The sequence below is a fragment of the Mastomys coucha genome, unplaced genomic scaffold, assembly GCF_008632895.1.
Source record: "Mastomys coucha isolate ucsf_1 unplaced genomic scaffold, UCSF_Mcou_1 pScaffold16, whole genome shotgun sequence".
Classification (NCBI taxonomy): Eukaryota; Metazoa; Chordata; class Mammalia; order Rodentia; family Muridae; genus Mastomys; species Mastomys coucha.
Window position 1 is genome coordinate 61,362,669 of NW_022196898.1, and position 21,584 is coordinate 61,384,252.

The 21,584-nt window shown below is 33.2% G+C and overlaps 1 protein-coding gene across 3 annotated transcripts in view; it reads right to left on the reverse strand.

Annotated features, from left to right (window-relative positions):
* The window catches only part of Rnpc3 (RNA binding region (RNP1, RRM) containing 3), a 26,420-nt gene that overhangs the window by 4,527 nt on the left and 309 nt on the right, over positions 1 to 21,584 (reverse strand). For all 3 annotated transcript variants that reach the window (XR_004119781.1, XM_031375240.1, XM_031375239.1), the window contains exons 2-13: positions 20,104 to 20,152; positions 18,365 to 18,483; positions 15,799 to 15,882; positions 15,134 to 15,245; positions 14,428 to 14,496; positions 13,106 to 13,248; positions 9,616 to 9,741; positions 8,301 to 8,449; positions 5,174 to 5,335; positions 2,945 to 3,039; positions 2,786 to 2,844; positions 667 to 799 (exon numbers count right to left, since the gene is read on the reverse strand). Coding sequence is in view for 2 of the 3 variants with exons in the window: in XM_031375240.1 (XP_031231100.1) it covers positions 667 to 799; positions 2,786 to 2,844; positions 2,945 to 3,039; positions 5,174 to 5,335; positions 8,301 to 8,449; positions 9,616 to 9,741; positions 13,106 to 13,248; positions 14,428 to 14,496; positions 15,134 to 15,245; positions 15,799 to 15,882; positions 18,365 to 18,483; positions 20,104 to 20,152 (1,300 nt within the window). In the remaining variant the exon portion in view is untranslated. The remainder of the gene's footprint in view (positions 1 to 666; positions 800 to 2,785; positions 2,845 to 2,944; positions 3,040 to 5,173; positions 5,336 to 8,300; positions 8,450 to 9,615; positions 9,742 to 13,105; positions 13,249 to 14,427; positions 14,497 to 15,133; positions 15,246 to 15,798; positions 15,883 to 18,364; positions 18,484 to 20,103; positions 20,153 to 21,584) is intronic.

Sequence of the window (21,584 nt, forward strand, 5' to 3'; positions counted from 1 at the left end):
CAATTCTATTTAATTAAAATATGTTTTTAAATGTTAACAAATTCTGATAAATTGAAATCATGTAACTTCTCATCATAATACAAAAGTTTAAAAAAAAGAAAATCAAATATTTATATTATCAATTTGAGAGAGAAAAATTAATCAAAGTTCAAAAAAGAATTATTTTGCATAACTCTTGCATGACCTTCCCAATTTGAAAAATAGAAAACATCTGCCTTTCCTTATGTCACTTTTCTCATCCATACTTTCACTGATTTCTAATCTAAAGCTTGAATTCAAAACTACAAGAGAGTTATGCAATGATCTATTTTAGTCACTGAAATACCAAAATAGAAATGTGAATTAAAAAATTAAACTACAATAGAATCCCTTCTAGTGACTCTTAGTATATTTCTAAATAATATGTCTTGAATTTAACATGAGGAAATAATTTAGCGCTGCATAAATGTATAAACTTGGCTGGTCTTCACTTGACATTTCTAAAGTTACATTATTTTCAAATAATTAAGTTTGTTATCTGACTGAGCTAAGGCATGTTTAACTGTTAAGTAACAACTCAAGCTTGAATAACACTTGTTGATATTATTAATGATAACTTGATTTTAGTTATTTAAATCCTACTGCTAAAAAGCATATGATTATAGGATGAATTGCTTTAAAGGATACAACCACCATGGGTTTTCCAAAAAGAATATAGCCATTAGCTTCTTTCAACGCTTTAGCCGCTGCTTTTTCATTTGGAAGTCCAACAAAAGCTTGTCCTTTCATACGTCCTTCTTTCATTAAGCGAATATCAAACCTAGATGTAAAAAATAAATAAATAAAGCCCATCAATTTTAAAATCATGTATCAAAAGTCGTAACAATCCAAAATTTTCTTATTTCAAAGTAACACCAGAACTATTCTACATTAGAATCAGATAACTGAAAATTCTACTTTATACTGGTCTTAACAAGTAAAATTAAGTAATGCTTAAATTTTTAGTTATACCACTAGCAAGGATATATGCAAAATCTTACTTTGTGGTTGTCCTAGGATCCAGGGTTCTACTATCAGCAAAGCAAGCTAGACCTGTTTTTGTTTGTTTGCTTAAGGCTTTGTGTTTTAGTTTTTCAAGACAGAGTTTCTCTGTGGAGCCCTGCCTGTACTCAATCTTGCATTGCAGATAAGAATCACCTCTGCCTCTCCACTGCTGAGATTCAAGGCATGTGCCACCACCGCCCAACAAATTTTTTTTAATTAATCTTCTTATACATACCTTGCAAAGAGTTCAGTACTATACACTCATGTGATTTAAAAATACATACATAAATAGAAGGCTAAGAGAAACCAAGTAACTGATTTACATTATTGACTTTATATTATTATAAACTCTTAGAAAGTTTTAGAGTATGTAGAGCTTTACCAGATATTCAAAGCTAACATTTTAGTAATGGTACCTAGAAACAGAATGACTCTTCCAAGCATAGGGCCTAAGTCATATGTTATTTTTAGTTTAATCCTCCCAATATATTATTCAATCTACAGTGTATTCATATATAAATATTTTTGAGAGAAAACCTCTTAAGAGCTATTTATAAAAATAAAATTATAACTTACAGTGAAAATATGATCTAATATTATAAACCAAAATATATAAAACAAATAATATCAATTGATGAGTTTAAGTAACAACTGAACTGAAAAAGTGCTTGCTTAAATTGCAAAAGGGCCCATGATTAATCCTTTAAACACACATTGAAAAAAAAAGAAACAAACAAAACAAAACAAAACAAAAAGCTGGACATGGTTGATATATGCTCATAATTACAAAACTAGAGAGACAGAAACTCATGGCCCCTGACTGACTGGCCAGCCTTACTCGCCAACTTGCCAACTATTAGACCAATAGAAGCCTTTGTCTCAAACAAAAAAGCAAACAAACATTAAAAAAAACAAAAAACAAAAAACAAAAAACAAAGAGGGCATGATGAACCAGAGCAGTGTATATCACACAGAGTAATCACCCACCTATATATGTATATGTGTGTGTTTTACACACACACACACACACACACACACACGTAAAAGTGAAGTAAAAAATTTTTTTTTTAAATATAGCTACTGGTCTCATAGATAACAATCATTTGGGGCTCAATAACCTTTTACCAAATGGAATTTTTCCTTCATCTCAAATCTAATTATGGGCAAAGTAATACTGACAATATAACCTTTACAGTATAAACCTTTTATATAGTTATACATGCAGACAAAATTATAGCCAAAAAGACATAAAGTAGGTAAGATTGGTTTTACTTAAGATTAAGGTAAAATTAAGTGTCTAAAGTCATTTTTAGAAATCCGTGAGGCCTGACAGAACTAGAAAACATATCTTTGAAGATGGGCCAAGGAAACCATTTAACCAAGCTTTCCAAGTAGTTCTTAGGCAATGTGAAAAAGTACTAATGCCTTAGTGTCAAGGACTTTGGGACAACTTATTAGAAAATTTACATTTATAAACAAGAATTTTACTAGAATATAACCATAAACATTTCTTAATATTTGCTTTATCAGCTTTCATAGTAGGAAAAGCTGAACTAACCAATATGATCTAATGTAAAATAGTAAAAATTTTATTTGCTCATTTATATAGAATTTGTCTATCCCTCTTCTAGACTTCTAAAAGACTTTTATTAAAAGAACAGATGATTCATCATGTTTTATCACTAGAGAGAAAAATCAAGCATAACAAAACATGATGAATTTATAACAGATAAACCATAATATGATTAGAACTACCACTTACATGATACGCTGTGTTTCTGAAGAAAAGTCAACATATCTTCCAAAGATATATTTAAGGTCCTAGAATTAGAAATTAAAAAAAAAATTTAAGAAAAAAAAGATAAATTAGAAAGCCAGTGGGAAAAGTAAATAACAAAATCAAATGCACATTTTACCTTACCTTTTCTTGAACATGTCTAGCTAAATTCTTTACATAAATTCTGCAGTTTGGTTCACCAGGTTCGTAACTTCTGAAAACTGAAAGGGTTTCCATTTCTTTTTAAGAACAAAACAAGACAAATATATAAAATTAAAATCTCTTTAGTAGTTTTAAAGTAAAAATTATATCATTCCATTGTAACTGCTAAAAAAGCAAAAATAAGCTTTATAAAAATGTTAACAGCAGACAATAGTAACAATATTTCTCAATTATAAAGAACTAAAGTTTATCCTAAAGCCATTTTAAGAATTCTTTGAGGAGTCACTTTATTGTAAATATGTGATAATCACTTACATAATCACTCTGCTAGATCAGTAGGGGAGTCGGGGTGGGGAGGATGGCTGGATGAGAATGAATGGAAACTTGCAACTGATTGGGGGTTGGGGGTCTCCAGGAAGAGATGAGACCTGGGATAGGGGAAGGGCCCAAGGATCAACAAGACTCACAGCATTGGAGACATGGATTGGGAAGGCTGCCTCCTATGACCAGGCAGGAATCCCAGTGAAAAGATAGGGATAACAACCCACCCACAAAACTAATCCTGCATATAAGAAATGCAGGGATTAGGATGGAGCAGAGACTGAAGGAATGGCCAACCTATAACTGGCCCAACTTGAGACCCGACCCATTAACAAGCACTGACACTATTAATGATACTCTGTTATGCTTGCAAACAGGAGTCTAGCATGGCTGTCTTCTGAGAGGTTCCACTCAGTAGCTGACTCACATATGCCAACACCCACAGCCAAACAGTGAATGGAATTTGGGAACTCTTATGTAAGAACAGAAGGAAGGATTGCAGCCTCTAAGGAGACAGGAACTCCATAGGAAGACTTAACAGAATCAACTAACCTGGATCCTTGGGGCTCTCAGAGACTGAACCACCAACCAAAGAAAATACACAGTACATGGGCTTCACCTAGGCCTCCACTCACATACATATTTAGGAGATGTGCAGTTTGATTTTCATGGTGGTCTCAAACAACTGCAGTGGGAGCTATCCCAAATGCTGCAGCCTGTATATGGGCCATATTCTAGCTGGGCTGCCTTGTCTGGCCTCAGTGGGAAAGGAAATGTCTAGCCTCCTAGAGACCTGAAGTATCAGAATGGGAGGAGACCCAGGGGCCCACCTCCACTCAGAGGAGAAGTAGAGGGGGAAAAGGGGTATTATGGGAGGCGGTGAATGGGAAGGGGCAGTGAGTAGGATGTAAAGTGAATGAATGAATGAGTGATTAAATAGAAAAAAATATACTTTCATATTCAAATGTAGGAATGATGCATTCAAAATCAACAGCCAGAAATTTCAAAGGGTCCTCATATTTACTGCCTGTAATTGGCTTTGGAAAACTAGATTTTATATGTGATGATGTTAATCGGAGACTAATCCCCCATTATTCTGGAGAAAGGTATTTCTAACACAATGACAAATAACTCATTTTCTTTTAAATACTAAAATTAAAAAAAAATCATTTAGTGTTGTGCTGGATTGAATGTGAATGGGCCCCATGAGCCAGTATGTTTGAATACTTAGTCCAAGTTGGTAGAATTGTTTGGGAAGGATTAGGCAATCCGGCCGTGGAGGAGGCCTATCACTGGGAGCAGCCTCTGGGGCTACAGAACACTTGATCTCTAGTGTGCTCTCCCTTCTGACTTCCTTATGGAGCAAGAAGTGACCTCTCAGTTATTCCTACCATGATGCCTTTGCTCTGCCACCAGATTCTAATGCTCTGAAAACATGAGCCCAACTAAGTGACTCTTTCATTTGTTGCCTAGGTTCTGGTATTTTGTCATACAGAAAATGATTAAATTTTAATATATAATTTTTTATTAAAGTAAAGAATAATGTTGGGATATAATATCCTAAATTCAGATTTCTAATCACCAAATTTTAATAGTCGTCTTGTATCTATTTTAGATTGTATATTAATGATTTGTCAATTTAAGTAACTCCAGACTCATGGCACTTACTGGTTAACCAAAATTGACTACACTACATGGCAAGGAACTTCCCCAGTATAAGATATCAGTTTTAAGAAAGTGTCAACAAAATAACTGGAGATACTAATACTAACATGTCTATCTTAATGGAAATGACCCATTAAGAATTTCTTAATTCAAAAAGTCTGAAAAATGGAACTAAGACAAAACAATGTAAGATGAATTATGTGTTGGTTTATGTCCTAACTTTACCTTCTCTAGAAATACGACCCTTTTCCAACTCTCTTCTAGAAATAAATTGTGAGGGCATTTCATCAGAGTCTTCTGCAATCTCTTCTGTGACAGTCAAATTAGGTTTCGGGAAGATTTTGCCAAATCCTGTATTTGAATCATCAAGTCCAGGGTCTGGTGAATCTAAGAGTTCAACATTAACATCAGTTGTTAAAAAAAGAAAAGCAAAACAAATGAAAATAACTCTTGCTTCAAAACATATTTTGGATTTCTTTCTCTGTTTTATGTTTACTAAAGTACCGTTTTTTGGTGCTTCTTGGTGTCTCAGAACAGAAACAGGACAACCTTTTCTACAGATTTCCACACAATAGTGTTTTATGGTTTTGCATGCCAAAGCTTTGACTATTCAGTTCTGTTACTGAAGCATGAAGATAGCTACAGAAAAAAAGCTAAAGAGCCAAATGCTTGCTTTGTAGTGTTAGCTAATGGGCAAAGAGGAAAGAAAATGAACTAAGGTGTAGCATATTCAATTCGATGTACAAATCAGAATCTGATGAAAATGTTCAGTGTTAGATAAGAGTATGTATACTGGTATACAACAATTGATTGTTTAACCTACCCACTCTGAAATACTAACAGCTACAAGTTAAAATAAATGTGCAATTATTTAATTATAAAGTTAGTAGTACTCTAAATCAAAGTCATTCAAGATAATATACAATAGTTATAGGACCTGCATAATACTTTACCACAATACTGTTAAATCATCTTACTCCCTTCAACATATATTAAGGCTTGTGTTAAGAATGTTAAGCTGAAATGAAAAGTTATATTTACCTTGACACTGCTCCAAGAAAAATAAATAATAATGTTCATCCTTCATAGACAATTACTTCATACTTAAGAAATTAGGTATTTTTATGTTAACTTTTTACTTTAAATAGCAATATACTAAATTTTTTTTAAAAATGATGAAATCCTTTAAATAAACCTCAAAAGCAAACTTTGTGATGACAGACTGCCTTTCATAAACATAAAATATTTTATTCAAATAACTACAAAACTGTACCACATAGATATGTTCAAATTTATTTATCAATTAAAGTAAAAATATATTAGTGTAAAGTGACTAGCCATGAAATGAGAAAATAACAAAAAAAGTAGAAATAGTAAAAATAAAGGTAATGCAAAGGGCAAAAATACTAAGGAACAGATAATTAAAAACAAACTTATTACATATACAATCCTTATTAGAACTATTTACAAAAGTAATCGAACACGTAATATGAACTATATTCTAGTATTTACACTAACAATTTAGAAGGAATTAAGGCTGTATGGAGATTGTGCAGTGGTTAAAAGTGCTTGTCCTAGAGCCTTGAAGACTAGAGCTTGGATGCAAGCAACTAGGTAACACACCTGGCATTCCTTGCAAATGCCTACATTTGCAAAAGGCAACACAGAGGAGGGTCTTGCTCATTCCTATATAGCAGAAATGAGAACCTGTTGAAAGTGAGCCCCACCACAAGAAGAGGGCACCAGATGCCTTTTTCTGGCCTCAGTGTACAACCCCACACATTTGAGCATATACTTATACACACCAGTGTACACATCCACAAATAACATAAATCTTTATTATAAGAAAAACTTCCAAATCTAAGAGCTACAGTTACTGATATGATTATACTATGGACTATAACTCAGCAATAAAGGGTTTATATGGGATTTGTAAACCAGTAAGCTCTTCTCACTAGCCTGTAAACTCTGAAGGTTGTCACTAGAACTTGCTATGTAACAAACTCCAGCAAGAAAAAAAATGCTTTTATACATATGATATGCAGTATTTTAAATTTGGAAAGCTTGCAACATGCCCTTATAGCAAACCTTGATGTGTGGCATGGCATACTGTGAGGTGGGTTAAACTTTAACAGAAGGGTCCAGTGGGAAGACTTCTATGACCCTGAAGGGAGCATTTAGATACTAGCCTCTTGATACTTCATACTATTTTTGTTTCCTGGGTATTTTGAAGTAGGCAGTTTTCTCTAACACATGCTCTTTCATAGGTCCCAAAGTAAAAGGGCTAACCTTCTAAAACTGTGACCCAAATATATCCTTTTAAAAGCTATATAAATTCTTCTGATGAATCTCAGATCATAAAGGCTAGAATAACATTAATAAAGACAATTAATTAGTCATATTTGAAGAATCAAGGATAAAGGAATATGGAATATTAACTTTTTAAAATTTTACTTTATATATTTTGTGATTAAATTTCTAATAGCATATATTAATTCTAAAACTTATATTTAAAGAATGTCATTGTGGGGCCAGATAGATGGCTCAGTAATTAAAAGCATATACAGCTCTCGCAGAGGTCCAAGACTCTATTCCCAATATGCTATACAGGTGGCTCCCAAGCCTTACAACTCTATTCCACAGGGTTCTCAGGCCCTATTCTGGCCTCAGCAGGCAACTAACCTCAGAGCAGACAGGCATCTTTACTCAAGTGTCCATCTGCCTTCAAATACACTCACACATGGAATTAAAAATAAAAATAGATATTAAATCAGCAAAATTCCTACATTTCGTGTAGATGTGACCACTAGCAAAAAAAAAATATCAAAAAGTCAGGAATGTTGGTGTATATTTTTGACTTTAGCACTGTGGAAAGGAGGACTGCCTGTGTTTCATATAGTTTTGGGACAGAGGATTCTATCTCAAAATATCAGGGAAAAAAAAAACAACAACAATGGCAATCTTTCCATTTAACCTAAGTTTTATTTATGTAACAGCTGAAAATCAATTTGTCCATAATAGTAAGGCTCACCTAACCATACAATTTAATTTTTGAAAATCATTTTTCTTTTCTTTTTTATTTTTAAACTTTAGAGTCTCATCTAACCTAGGGTGTCTTCCAACTATTAGTCAAAAATGTACCTGCTCTTCTGAGTCTCCTGCCTTCACTTACCGAGCATGTGCAGTTTATGAAATACTGGGGAACACCCAGAGCTCCATGCATGTTCTCTACCAACTGAGTTACATTCTCAGTCTGTAACTCCATACTTTAAATACAGCTGACAAACACTAATATAAAATTTATATTAGCATAAAAAGTTATTAGCATATAAAATAACTAAAATGTTCTTACCAGGATTTTCTTTTTCATTATTTGGTTGTGTCTCCAAATCTTTGTTAAATGCTGCAGGCATGTTGGTTGATATATTGAATTCAATTTTTTTATTACCTACAGGTTGTGGTTGGTCAAAGACATCCGAAGGTAACAGCACAGGATGCAAACTGTATTTACAATCACAATGTAAGTTGAAAATTTAAATTAAAGTTCATTTAAATGGGTACTGCTAATAAAACATTCACTGTATTTTAGGCACTACACATACTGACTAGACTTAGGCCAATAAAGCGCAACAGTTTAGTAATGGTACTATTAAACATCTAATTTATAGATGAGGAAAGTAGAGGTTAAAGAATGTTCACAGTTTAAATAAAGTCATTTTGTAAATGAGAGTTAGGACATATCTATTGATTTTAGACAGCAGGCATGCAGTTATTCAGTCAGTACAAAACAGTATTTTTGACATTTACTTTGTATGTGTGGTGGAATACAGTTTACCTTAGAAAACTGTAGTAGACAGGCCCTTCCTTCCACCATGTGGATATTTAAGATCAAATCAAGGTACCACCATAGACCACAGAAAACTTTACCCAGAAAAGTATCTTATCAGGACATTTAACTCAGGCATAAACTTGCTATATGTTGTAGAGAATGACTTTGAACTTGTAATCATTTTGTATTTCTCTCCCAAGCGCTATGATTACAGATATACCTCATCATCTGACAGTTTTAATGGTTTATATTATACACTGTGACATCAGTGCTATAGTATGCAACTTAGCAGTCATTAGCTACATGTAACTACTGAATTTCTGTAAAGAAAAATGTCCAAGTGCTCAACAACATTTTCATCCAGATTATATGATGAAATAACTATCATCACTGTCTTAACTTGCTCATTTTACTGTGTACTGTGGCTACTAGAAAACATGTCTTACAATCTTCCTGCTGTCAGTACGGCTAAGGGATTGAAAGCATAGGACTGCAATGTCAAGACAAGACAGAAAGAGGTTAAGGAGTCATAAATTATACATCAGATTCTATTAAAATGTAATTTGTTATATTTTAATGTAACAGAAAAGTTAAATGCAATTAATATTGCAATTACTAGTAAGAAGTAGTAAATACACCTAATCAGAGAAAAGATGTTAATGAGATATGAAGATGAGTATTATCCAACATGGTTAAACAAAGAGAATTTTGAGAACTTACTATTTTGACTACTCAGTGGTCAACAAAGTAAACTCACAAACAAACTGAAGAATAATCTGAGTTAGGCAAATACAGCACATACAGTCAACCTTCACTTCATAAGTATAAATAAAATTACCTCTGTGAAGCTGATGAAGGTATATTCAACATATCCTTTATTTTTTGCTTTTTTCTCACTTGGCGTGGCTTTACTGTTTTGGGTCTTTTGGGCTGAAGATTTGCTAGTTCCATTAGTTTGTTCATTCTATGTTAAGAAAAGGAAAGTAAACAAAAGAGCTATTCTAGAATATGTCTTATATCACTAATACAAAATATAGATTTAAAACTAATTAGGAGAACTTTAAGGGCAACAATAAACATTACCAGTTTGATGAAAATTCACTTTCTAAATTAACCTTCACCATTTAAATCTTAGTTTTAAAAAATCCATCTAATTATAGTTATCAATTTTTAAAAAAAAATTCATTATGAATTATTAGCTAGCCAAATAAAATGATATAGAACTGAAAAGATACAAATGTATTATTTTTGGTTTTTATTATAATTACTAAACAGAACAAAGTATTTCTTTGAAAAGAATGTTTACTCTTACATATCTTATATTTGTACAGTACATATTTGTTCTGTACATACTTACTGCTAGTAAATCATTAGATGAACAAAGTGGTTACTTGAGGAAAAAAAATTTCCAATTAATAAAGTTGCTTTCAATTAGTAAGCAACTGGTATCCCATGTACAACTTTCTTCCATTATGATTCTGAACAGCTAATGGTTATAATGAATCTTGTTTAGTTATTTTTGGTATCTTTCACAGAGGAGCAATTAAAAGCAACTAGCAATTAAAAATAATTCTCTTAGGACTTCACTTGTAAAATCTGAAAGTAAAAAAATACACAAACAAAAAAAGCCGAGCAGTGGTGGCTCACACCTTTAATCCCAGCACTTGAGAGGCAGAGGCAGGCGGATTTCTGAGTTCTAGGCCAGCCTGGTCTAGAGTGAGTTCCAGAACAACCGGGGCTACAGAGAGAAACCCTGTCTCAAAAACAAAAACAAAAACATACAAACAAAAAAAGAAAAAGAGAGAGAGAAGGGTGTGGCTAAAAACATTAGGCTTTTTTTTTCCCCAATAGGTGAAAGAATAAGTGTAAATTTCACAGTATAAAGCTTAACAACAGCCAAGTTTCATAAAAACTTGTAGCACTTGTAATTTGGCACTCAGGGAGCTGGGAAGGAAGATTTCAAATGTGGGCTGATTTATATAGCAAACTCAAAACAGCTAGGGTTATAGAGTAGGACCATTTCTAGATGTCCCCAAACCAACACACTAACAAAAATGTTATTAAAAATCCAATATTTAAATATTCAAATCATGTACCTATATAAAAATTATTCATCCAAACTATACTAACGTTCTAAAACAAGAACAGGCACATAAAATAAATCAATAAATATATAACAGCTAAATATATTTTTTGCTTTACACCCAGGTTATAAAAACATGCATCAGAAATTTTAAAACTCAAGATGAATTTTGGCCAGAATTTCATAAATGGAAACCTACAAAAATAAAGATTAGTTTAGGATAGAATAGAACCTTTGTAATTAGGATCACTATATTTATTTTTAAAAGTACTTCTAAATAGGGCTACAAGTTTACTAAAATAAATAAATAAAACTTTCTAAGAGAATAATTAACAAAATGCAACATTTTCTACCACTATTTAGTTTACAATATGACAGAATGTTTTATTACAAATAAATTCTATCCTTTCCTACATGGTAATCTGAGTCCTACCTGCATGTTGTTTTTTCATGGAGAGATACTATGTAGTGATCACTACTTAGATGGGCTTAGTCAAATAAAATTATTGCTGAATATATGTGTATTGAAGAATATGCATTGGATTCTGACTCATACTAACACTTCTTTTTATATGTGACTTTCATGAATAGTTAATATTCACATCATCATGAGATGGGGATTGGTCCAAGGACAAAATAAAGCTAGCTACCTGCTCTTGCATATACATAAAGTTTTTTTAGAAAACAGTAACATGTATTCAGGAACTATTACTGTGGTTGATTTCCAGTCATGAATAGAACTGAGTCACAGTTGTGAAATGTGACCCACACCACACCTGATTCACAAAGTAAAAACCATTTATTCTTTGGACTTTCAAGGAAAATGTTTGCCCAAGTATTATACTTGGTTTAGATTACATGCCAGAAAATTGTTAAGAATTTATAATTACTTTATAGAATCTTTAAACATACAGAATCTCAAGGTAAACCACTGAAAGTTTTATTGGTAATTAGTAACATAAATGATTGTGTAAAGTATCCTATAAAATTTCTCTAGCAATCATTCTGAAGAGAATACAATAAAGAGCAATCAGCTGTTCAAAATATGAATCCAATTAATATGCTTATTATCTATCAAGTCATTTTCTATGAAATCATAGCAAACACTAGTTAATGAATAAAATGCTACATCCAAACAAATATAAGTTTTGTTCCTGCAAGTCTCTCCTTATAGCATATGATCAAATGATAATATATACTTGTGTTTTATGTGAGAGATGTCTTATTTAACAAATATTAATGATTTAACTCATATTCAATGCTACTAAAACTGGCTTAATTTTCTCTTAGCTATAGTTTTCTTAAGCTTAGCATCACTAGACTACACTTAAAGATTATAACTGAAAACCATTTGAACGCAGTAATTAGTAATGAAACCAAAGTGCAAAAATCATGAAGCATAAGTAGATCATTAATAAAAAAATGATACATGTTACTGGTATGAAAGTTAAAACAAGAAGTTGGTATATGACTGCTATCAATTGGATATGAAGTATTTCCCAGTGGCCTGTTTTTGAAAAGCTTGATTTAAAGGATGGTAGAACCTGGTGAGCACCTTGGGTTACTTAGAAGAGATTGTGAGACCATGATTTCTTCATTTCTCTTTTGTTTTTATAGTTGTAAAATGAGTAGTATGTGCAGTCTTATGATTTGTCACACAGACTGTCAACAGACCTAACGAAATAGGGACATAGCTGGTACTCTCCCAAATTGTAAATAAAAATACACTTCTTTAAATTATAAGTTAATTTCCAAGAACTTCAGTATAACAACTGGCTACTTTATATCTCATTTGTGAACCTATGTGTCAAATGACTAAGAATTTTCAGGACACTGTTTATACTCAGATCTACAAAACACTTTATAAATACAACAGGTCCTTTTAAAGAAACAATATGATTTATAAAAAAATAAATTTTTCTTTTAAAATAAAAACAGGTAATTTTGGAGCTACAAAAATTTTTATCAAGCAAAATAACAAATACAGAACCATAAGCCATGAGGTTCAAGTGTACTCTGTAATACAAAAATTACCAAACTAAAAATTGCTTTATCCAAAAATTTTTCTTAAGATCTGCATTTTCTATATCCACTGAGCTATTGTATGTGCTTAAGATCGTAGGGAGGTTTGAAATACATTTTAATGCACTCTAAATTTTGAATAATTATATGTGAAATATAAGAAGAACAAGCTTTTCCCACAAACTTATTCTTAGAACAAGAGTGAGTATGTTGTATCACAAACCTCTGTCTGTCCTCTTCATCACTGCTTTCATATTCTGATTCTTTACTAGATAAATCCTCATCCTCATCTGGTAAGGGAGGCTCCTCAGGCGGTTGAGGGGATGTAGGTGGAAGAGGTGCATGCAATGGCATATAGTCCTCATACTGTTGAAAAGAACAAAACAAACACTATGGAAACCAATGATATTCACAGAATAGACAAACTATCTTGTATAAATTCTTGACTCTCAACAGAATTTCATTCAACTTAAATACTTGATTCTCATTTCTCTGTTATACTCAGTGTACCTTCAGAGAACATCTGTGATGACTGACTGCTAGAAGAGTGTTGTTTTCAATTTTCTCTGGCCATCTAACTATACAATACTTGCAAATACCTTGTATTTCAACATGTGAATTAGCCCATGCAATAATAGCCTAAAACATCTAAATGTAATCCTCCCTTTTATCTGATCTGCACATGGATGGGCACATAGTGAAGACAAACTGGATCTTAAGAATGAAATACTCCTCCTTCTGTATTCTTTGAAATGGAATAGCTATAAATGAGGTCTAGCTTACTGTATTAACACTATCTAATATTACCTTAATAAATTACCGAACAAGTCCATGGTGGTGTTACAATAAAAAATTAGGAAGCTAACAGTTCATATAATAGAATAGTAGCCATCACTAAGCAAAACTCTTTTATTTGTATTTTAAAATCCAAAATAATTCTGCAATAATAGTATTTATAAATATACACAGTGCCACAGTGAAATAATTTCAAGAGCAGACAGCCTACTACATAAATTACTGATAGACTTTTCATAACCTTATTTATTCTTATCACATGAAGTACATTTGAGTGAAAATGTAGTAGAATATTTAGATAACTCAGCTAAATTATCTTACACTTATAGAATGATATATTTGGCACCAAAGGAAGAAATTTGGGCTTTATTAAGAAAGCATTTCCTGCTGGGCAGTGGTGGCGCACGCCTATATTCCCAGCACTTGGGAGGCAGAGGCAGGCGGATTTCTGAGTTCGAGGCCAGCCTGGTCTACAGAGTGAGTTCCAGGACAGCCAGGGCTACACAGAGAAACCCTGTCTCAAAAAACCAGAAAAAAAAAAAAAAAAAAAAAAAAAAAAAAAAAAAAAAAAAAAAAAAAAAAAAAAGGAAAGAAAGCATTTTCCTTCATAGCTCACTCTCTTCCACTTTTACTTCTCAGCTTTACTATTAGTAAATATAAACCTGTTACAAAACTTTGAAAACATAATTTTACAGGAAAAAGACAATGGCGTTTTAGGGAACAAAACTGAAAACTGTAAGAACTTCTTACCATAGGAGGTCGTGCAGTAATTGGTCCAAATGGAGTGGGCAAATTCATTTTATTCATAAGATGAAGCACCTTATAGTATAAAATATTTCAAAGTCACATGGAATGGAATTAATATTACAATTAACATCAGTGATTTACTTAGTAAAAACCAAAGTCCCTACCTGGCCTTAATAATTCTTAAACCAATAGCTCTATAATCCTACATTGTTTGTCATTTCTACAAATACTGATTTTAATTCCTATTACTATACTATATCTTTGCAATGTAAAACCTACTGATAATGTTCTCATATAATTAATTGACTCTCTTTACTGTGAGTCTATGAAACAAGGATTAAAGAAAATAATACCATATATTTTTATACTTCAGACAAGTAACATTCTGTTAAGTTTTTCAATCATTGCAAAAGAACATACCTTATCTTTCCTCTAAGGATCTCTGAAAGTCAATGCTACACTCAAGTAACAGTTACATTAAATTGCATTTCCCAGTATAGACCCCTACTGGTATACACCTACACTGTATTTATGAAGTCTTTACATGACAGTAGTATCTAACAGTTCATTTCCTTTAAAACATTACAAAGAATATTGCCCATCTGGAATCAGTTGTTTCAAATGTTATACATATATACAAGTATCAGCACTGTATCTAAGGAACCAAACTATAAACTTCATACTAAAAGTAAAAATTGATTCTGCATACCTGCACGTAGAATTTAGGGACACTTGCCAGAGCATTTACTATATTTGCAAGGATTGTGCTTGAAGGAGGTGGATACATATATTTGAGACATGAATTCAGAGGAAAAGTCAGCCTATAAAAACAAAATGAATTAAGGTACATGCTTATTACAATTTAGTAATCAATATCCATAACTCATTTTAGATAATCTATTAACACAGAAAATTGACAATATGACATAAGTCATATATTTATCTTATTACTTAATATTCCTATTACCTTAAGGAATACAAAAGCATTTCTTATCAGAGTTCACTTATAGTACTGAACACTTTAACAGATATATCTTTATTAAATTCAGTAAAAAAAAAAAAAATCACACTCAAAACATGTATTCAACACATTAAGCTATACATGACATATTAAAAAAGCTGACTCTCACTGGGTATTGGTGGCACACGCCTTTAATCCCAGCACTTCGGAGGCAGAGGCAGGCGGATTTCTGAGTTTTAGGACAGCCAGGGCTATATAGAAAAACCCTGTCTCGAAAAACCAAAAAGAAAAAAAAAAAGCTGAATCTCAAAACTATCTAATTTACATATGTATGTATAATATACATATACACACATACAAAGAGACACACACACAGCAACAAACGCAGAATAAAGAAATAATAAAATGCAAACCCATGATTTGGTGCAATTCCATTTTCTACTGTTAAAATGTCAGGCTCTTTCTTCTCTTTATCATTTTCCACAGTGTCATCCAACCTAGAACATATAAAATGACAGATCATCGTATCTTTCAAAAAAGTGAAATATTGTATAAAGAAAATAAAAATATTTTTAAACATGACATTATAAAAACAATTTTATTAGAAAAACAGAAAAATTTAAAGGACTTCTCAGACAAGCATGGCTGAAGAGGAGTACAAATAAACTACTTAGTCTTACACTTATGAACATAGTATAATAATTCCAAATGATCATGAGAAACTAAATACACGTTACACTATAAGGTTTTAGCGTACTTAACTTTTTTATGCATCTCCCCACAAAATTAGACTTGCAGGGCCTTACCTCTTTCACCCTCATCTCTTAAATTCCTGATTCTAGAAAGATTGAATCTTACTTAGAAGTGCTAGCACATTGTAATTCAGCCAAGTTCCTGGATGATGAACATAGTTTGTCTATAACACTTTGAGGTCAACTAGTGTTAAAAAAAAAAAAAAAACTCTTCAAAGGCTAAAGAATTACAAATATTCGTATCTTAGAACTAAAATACTGTTTTTTAATTTTTTCATTTTTTTATCAAAAATTATTGTTTCTCATACAATATATCCTCATTATAGTTTCCCCTCCCTCTACTCCCAATTCCTCACCACTTCCCCTTCCCTCTGGATCCTTCTGTCTCTCATACTTAAAAAATAGGCTTCTAAGAAATAACAACCAAACATGACAAAATAAAAGATAAAGCAAAAATGTTTATATTTAAGTTGGACAAAACAACCCAAGGGGAGGAAGAAAGCAGCAAGAGTCAGAGACCCACCTGTTTTCAGTCAGGAGTCCCATAAAACTACCAAGCCAATAAATACAATATATACACAGAAGACCTGATGCAGACCCATGTAGGCCTGTGACTGCTACTTCAGTTTCTGTGAACTTACATGCACTCTGTTTAGTTAATTCAGAGGGCCATGTTCTCCTGGTACCCTCTATCTTCCCCTTACACTATTTGTCTCCTCTTTCTTGATATTTCCTAAGCTCTAAGGGAAGGGATTTGATGAGACTAGAGACAGGAGGGCACTAGAATACGGGAACCAGTCTGTGATCAGGGGGAGAGAGAATGGAGGGAGAGAGCTGGGGGAGAAACAGGCAGAACTGGAGGCACTTAAAAGGTGGTGTGAAAAACCTAGTAAAACGGCAACTTCCTGGAATGTATGAAGATGATCCTAATGAAGTACCTAGTAATGAGTGACATGGAATCTGAACTTGCCATCCCATCACCAGTCAAGGCTTCCAGTGACAGACCTAGGTTACATTCAATTGAGTTGCTGGCCATGGGAATCTCATGGCAATTCCCAAACATCCCAGGCTGTTGCTAAGACAAAGGATTACTCTTCACAAACTGACAGTGGGGTCCCACTGCCAAAGACAACACCCACAAAACTCACTGAACAAGGAGGGAAAAGTCAAGCTGATGCCTACATAGAGCCTTTACCCCTACATTCTAGTGTCTTTAGTGTGGGGAGATACTCAGCGGGATACCAAAAGAGAAATGTGGACACCAACCCACAAAACCTTTGACCAACAATCTGTCCTGCCTACAAAATACACTACAGCAATAGTGGCACAGAACCTATGAGAGTAGCCAATTAATGTCTGATTCGACTTAAGGCCTTCTGGAACCCAGGCCTAGCACTGGTTGGGTAACCAAGAACCAGAGACTAGACAGCCCAGAGACCTAGGGTAAAACCAAACATTACTAATCTAAAAAACAAGAAAAAAAAAAGAAAAAAGTATCAATAAAATGACTCCCAATGATATTCTGCTATTCTCACAGAACATATTCAGTCATCATCAGAGAGCTTCCTCCTGCAGCAGATGTGAACAGGTTCATAAACCCACAGTCAAACATTAAACAGAGTCTAAATGTGAGGAAACCAACAAAGAAGTGGTAATATTCTACTTGTTATTATCTCTAAAAGAGTGTTATTACTACAGCTTGAAATCTGAAACTGAGGCAACATAACAGCACCAATCAGAAGATTCTTTTGGTAACCTCAAGTAACAGATCACAAAACATGGACACACTGAAAGTGTTACATAAATTACCTTCAGGAATATGTACAAAGAGATGAAACAAACACATTTCATGTTTAGGCTTGAGATAACTCTTCAAAGACAATGAATGGTATACTGGTGATTATTCCAAATCAAGTACTCTTTATCCCATACATTCTGGACAGTGGCTAATTAGCCTGCAGCCACCCTTCTCCCACTACATGCAGAATGCCACCCACCCCACTTGTCTTGCACTTCATTTGTTAATCTTTCAAGCCTCAGTCCTCAGCACAACTAGAAGCAAAAATGCTACTTTACTTTTTAAATTTACTAGAGAAACATTTTATTACGCTTAACATATTTCTTGTCAACAATGCAATGACTAGAAAAAATCATTGAAACACACACACACACACACACACACACACACTTATTTCAAAATGGTAGGAAAATCTTAATGTCTACATACCTTTTCTTTTTCTCTGTATTTGAGGTGGGACATGGGGAATGAACTCGATCTTGCTCCTTTGCAAATTCAACAACTAAAGTATGACCTAGAAGTTTCAGCTGATGGAGTCTTGTCAATGCCTTTAGGTACAATATAAAATATAATATAAAACAAAACACTTGTTACTCAGTTTAAAAGATAATATTTATGCTTCTTTACTAAATTTCTTTAGTTATGTCTTATCTTGGGCTATTTTAACATTATTAATAATCAAAGTACTCTAGTAAAATGAAATCTAACTTACTCCAATTCTCTGTTAAACTTGCTTGTACCTGACCAGACCAGTCAGGACAACATTATGAAACCCAATTTCAAAAACGAGTCCTGATTAATCCTGATAAGTAAGACTATGCTCACTTCTCAGTATGTTTCATCACAAAATCTCTATTTTATTTTTGCATCAAGATAACATGTTTTTCATTTTTGCAATTCCTTTTTTTTCCTTTCTTTTTTAACAAGCCAAATTTTCTCTTGGCTAATCTTCCTTTGACCCACCATAGTCATTTTTATACGAAGAGTAATTTTCTTAACTTTGCTCACTTCTAAAAAATACCTTAAAATGTTACTGTTTCCATAGAAGGACACCTCAAAGTTAACAGATAACATAGGAATTCACCACATGCCTGTGCAAGGACCCTCATATTCCTTTGTCATGTAAGCTCAACAGCCCAAAAAATCTGAACTAGCTCAGCTGGTAAAGGTGCTTGCTGCCAAAACTGAGACATACACCGTGGAAGGAGAAAACAATTACTATCCTCTACCTCCACATGTGTACAAGTGGCAAAAAAGAAATTTTTGGAAAAAAAAAAATACTTAGTATCCTGAAGTACTTTTTGTTCTCAAATCTTATATTAACTAAGACCTACAAACTATTCTCCTGTAGTACTGGGATTGGATATAGGAACTTGTGCATTCTATGCAATACCCCACTAAATTATTTCTGTAAAATACAACTCATAACTTTTTCTCTCCAAAACATACATGTACTTCTTTCTCTTTGTTTTTTTATTGCCCTTTTCAGATACATATTGCCTCTGCCTCTAAAACAGCTTCCCATGTAGTCTATCTGTAAATTTTCTCTACATAAAATGCAATATATAAATATAAACCCTATCAGACATTTTTCATCAGTCTAAGCATATTTTTAGCCTTCTCAATAGTATCAAGTACTTTTAGGATAACTACTAAAACAAATTCAATACTTCTACTCCACTTAACTGTAGGCACACTTTTTGAGTTCTAGCACTGCCTTTAGCTCTTGACTGAGACATTTCATGGCCAATTCCATTGTTCCTTAAACCTAAAAGAGCAATTTCTTCTTGTGATCTTCTCAAAATTCAATGAATCATTTGAGGCCTAGTTCAAAAGGGATAGCTTTTATAAATGATTCCTTGGGTTTATCCCTTTTAATACTTATAAAGTTTTTGAACCATAAATACTAGATATATTTATCTAATTAGAATTTCTTTTTAAATTATACTTGAAGTCATCCTTGTCTTACTTAATAATCTATGGTTCTCAAGTCTCAGTATCTAAGCACTGGACAAGCTCTGACATCTGTCAAGCCAACTGTGACCTTTTGGGAAAACTCTTGGAACACAAATGATTTTGCTTTTAAAAATGGCAGTTTATTATTACTTCCCATTTTTGTCCTAAGATAAGAAATCTCTGAAAGCTTTAATAATAAGAAAAAGACATACCTTTATTGCTGCCTTTTCATTAGGGAAAGTAGCAAATGCTGTATGTTTCTGAAATAAAAATGAAGGCACATATTGTTTCCAATGATTCAAATGCCCAATAAAAAGTAGCACTTTAAAAACATGTAATATATTAATTAAAGTATAGGAAGGGATGGAAATTTTAGACTATTTAACTGATTACTAGTTTCAGTCTAGTGGTTCTGAATCTTCTAGGATCAGACTTCTTGGACTTGAAAGCTCTTCAGCCTTGCCTTTGAACATAAATGAACAAGGACAAACACAATATATTTTATAATAGCAAACAGTTCAACAGACCACAACTTTAAAAATCTCCACTCATCGGATGAGAGATGGGTCAGTAGTAGAAGTCAGTAGGGCTCTTCCCAAGGACCTCATTAGGGATCCTAATATCCATGTAACTCCAGCTTTAGAAGAATCCTCTAGCCACCAAGGGCACCCTACACTCCTGCACCACTCCACCAAAAGACACACAAATGTACATAATTAAAAGTAAAGTAAAACTTTAAGCATCTCCACTTTCCAAAAAAGATCAATCTCAAAACATTTATACATATGGAATAGCCTTTTTCATCTCACTCAAAAATCTTAAATTTTCCTTCTATACAAGATAAAATGTAAAAGCATTTACTAACAGTGAAATCACCTCTCAAGTTACATTGTCTCTTTTTGCTTTATTTTTATAATTTGTTTCAGTAATAAGTCTAATTTCTCATTTAAATTCTATTTTTAAGACCACTATGAATACGTGAACGAATTATATTACTGGTAAGTTTGCGTTGTTTATTAGAGGTCTAAATTTATCCAAGGTGATCTTAGTATATCTGGAGTAAGTCAAAGAATATTTGTTAGACTATATAACACAGTAAGTGCTCCAAATCGGTCTTCTTATTCAGTAAGGCTCAACTTTGACTATACATTTAAGAGTTCCCTGAAACTTTAAACCCACTGGTTTCTGGCTCCATCACAGACCACCATCTTGTACAATTTTACTAATAATAGTTAACTTTCTGAGCAGAAAAACATTCTCAAAAAGAAAATAAATAAATAACTGAGCATGCCACAAGGACTCTCAACTCTAAAAATACCGTTCCCTGAAAGATTACTCCGGAAAACGTTTATGACTTGTCCAAAATCGATTGTGTCTATTAAACTCAAATTTTTTGCTATCATTGTATATCGTGCTCTACAACCCAGGATTTTCAAAAAAAAAAGAAAAGAAAGAAAAAGAAAACAACAAAACCAGAAGAACTTGCATACGACTGTGAGACTCTAACACAAACAGTATCTTCAAGTCTAAGCTAGTTTTGAATTCGATGGGGTGGGTGCGCAAAGGTAGAAAAGTCCACACAGTCCCTTCCCTCTGCGGCTTAGCCTCTGTCTAACCAGCTCTGGGGGCAACCCTACGCCCGCTTCTCGGGTAGGCAAACTGCGCACGCGCAGAGCGCGGGCCTCCTCCGGGC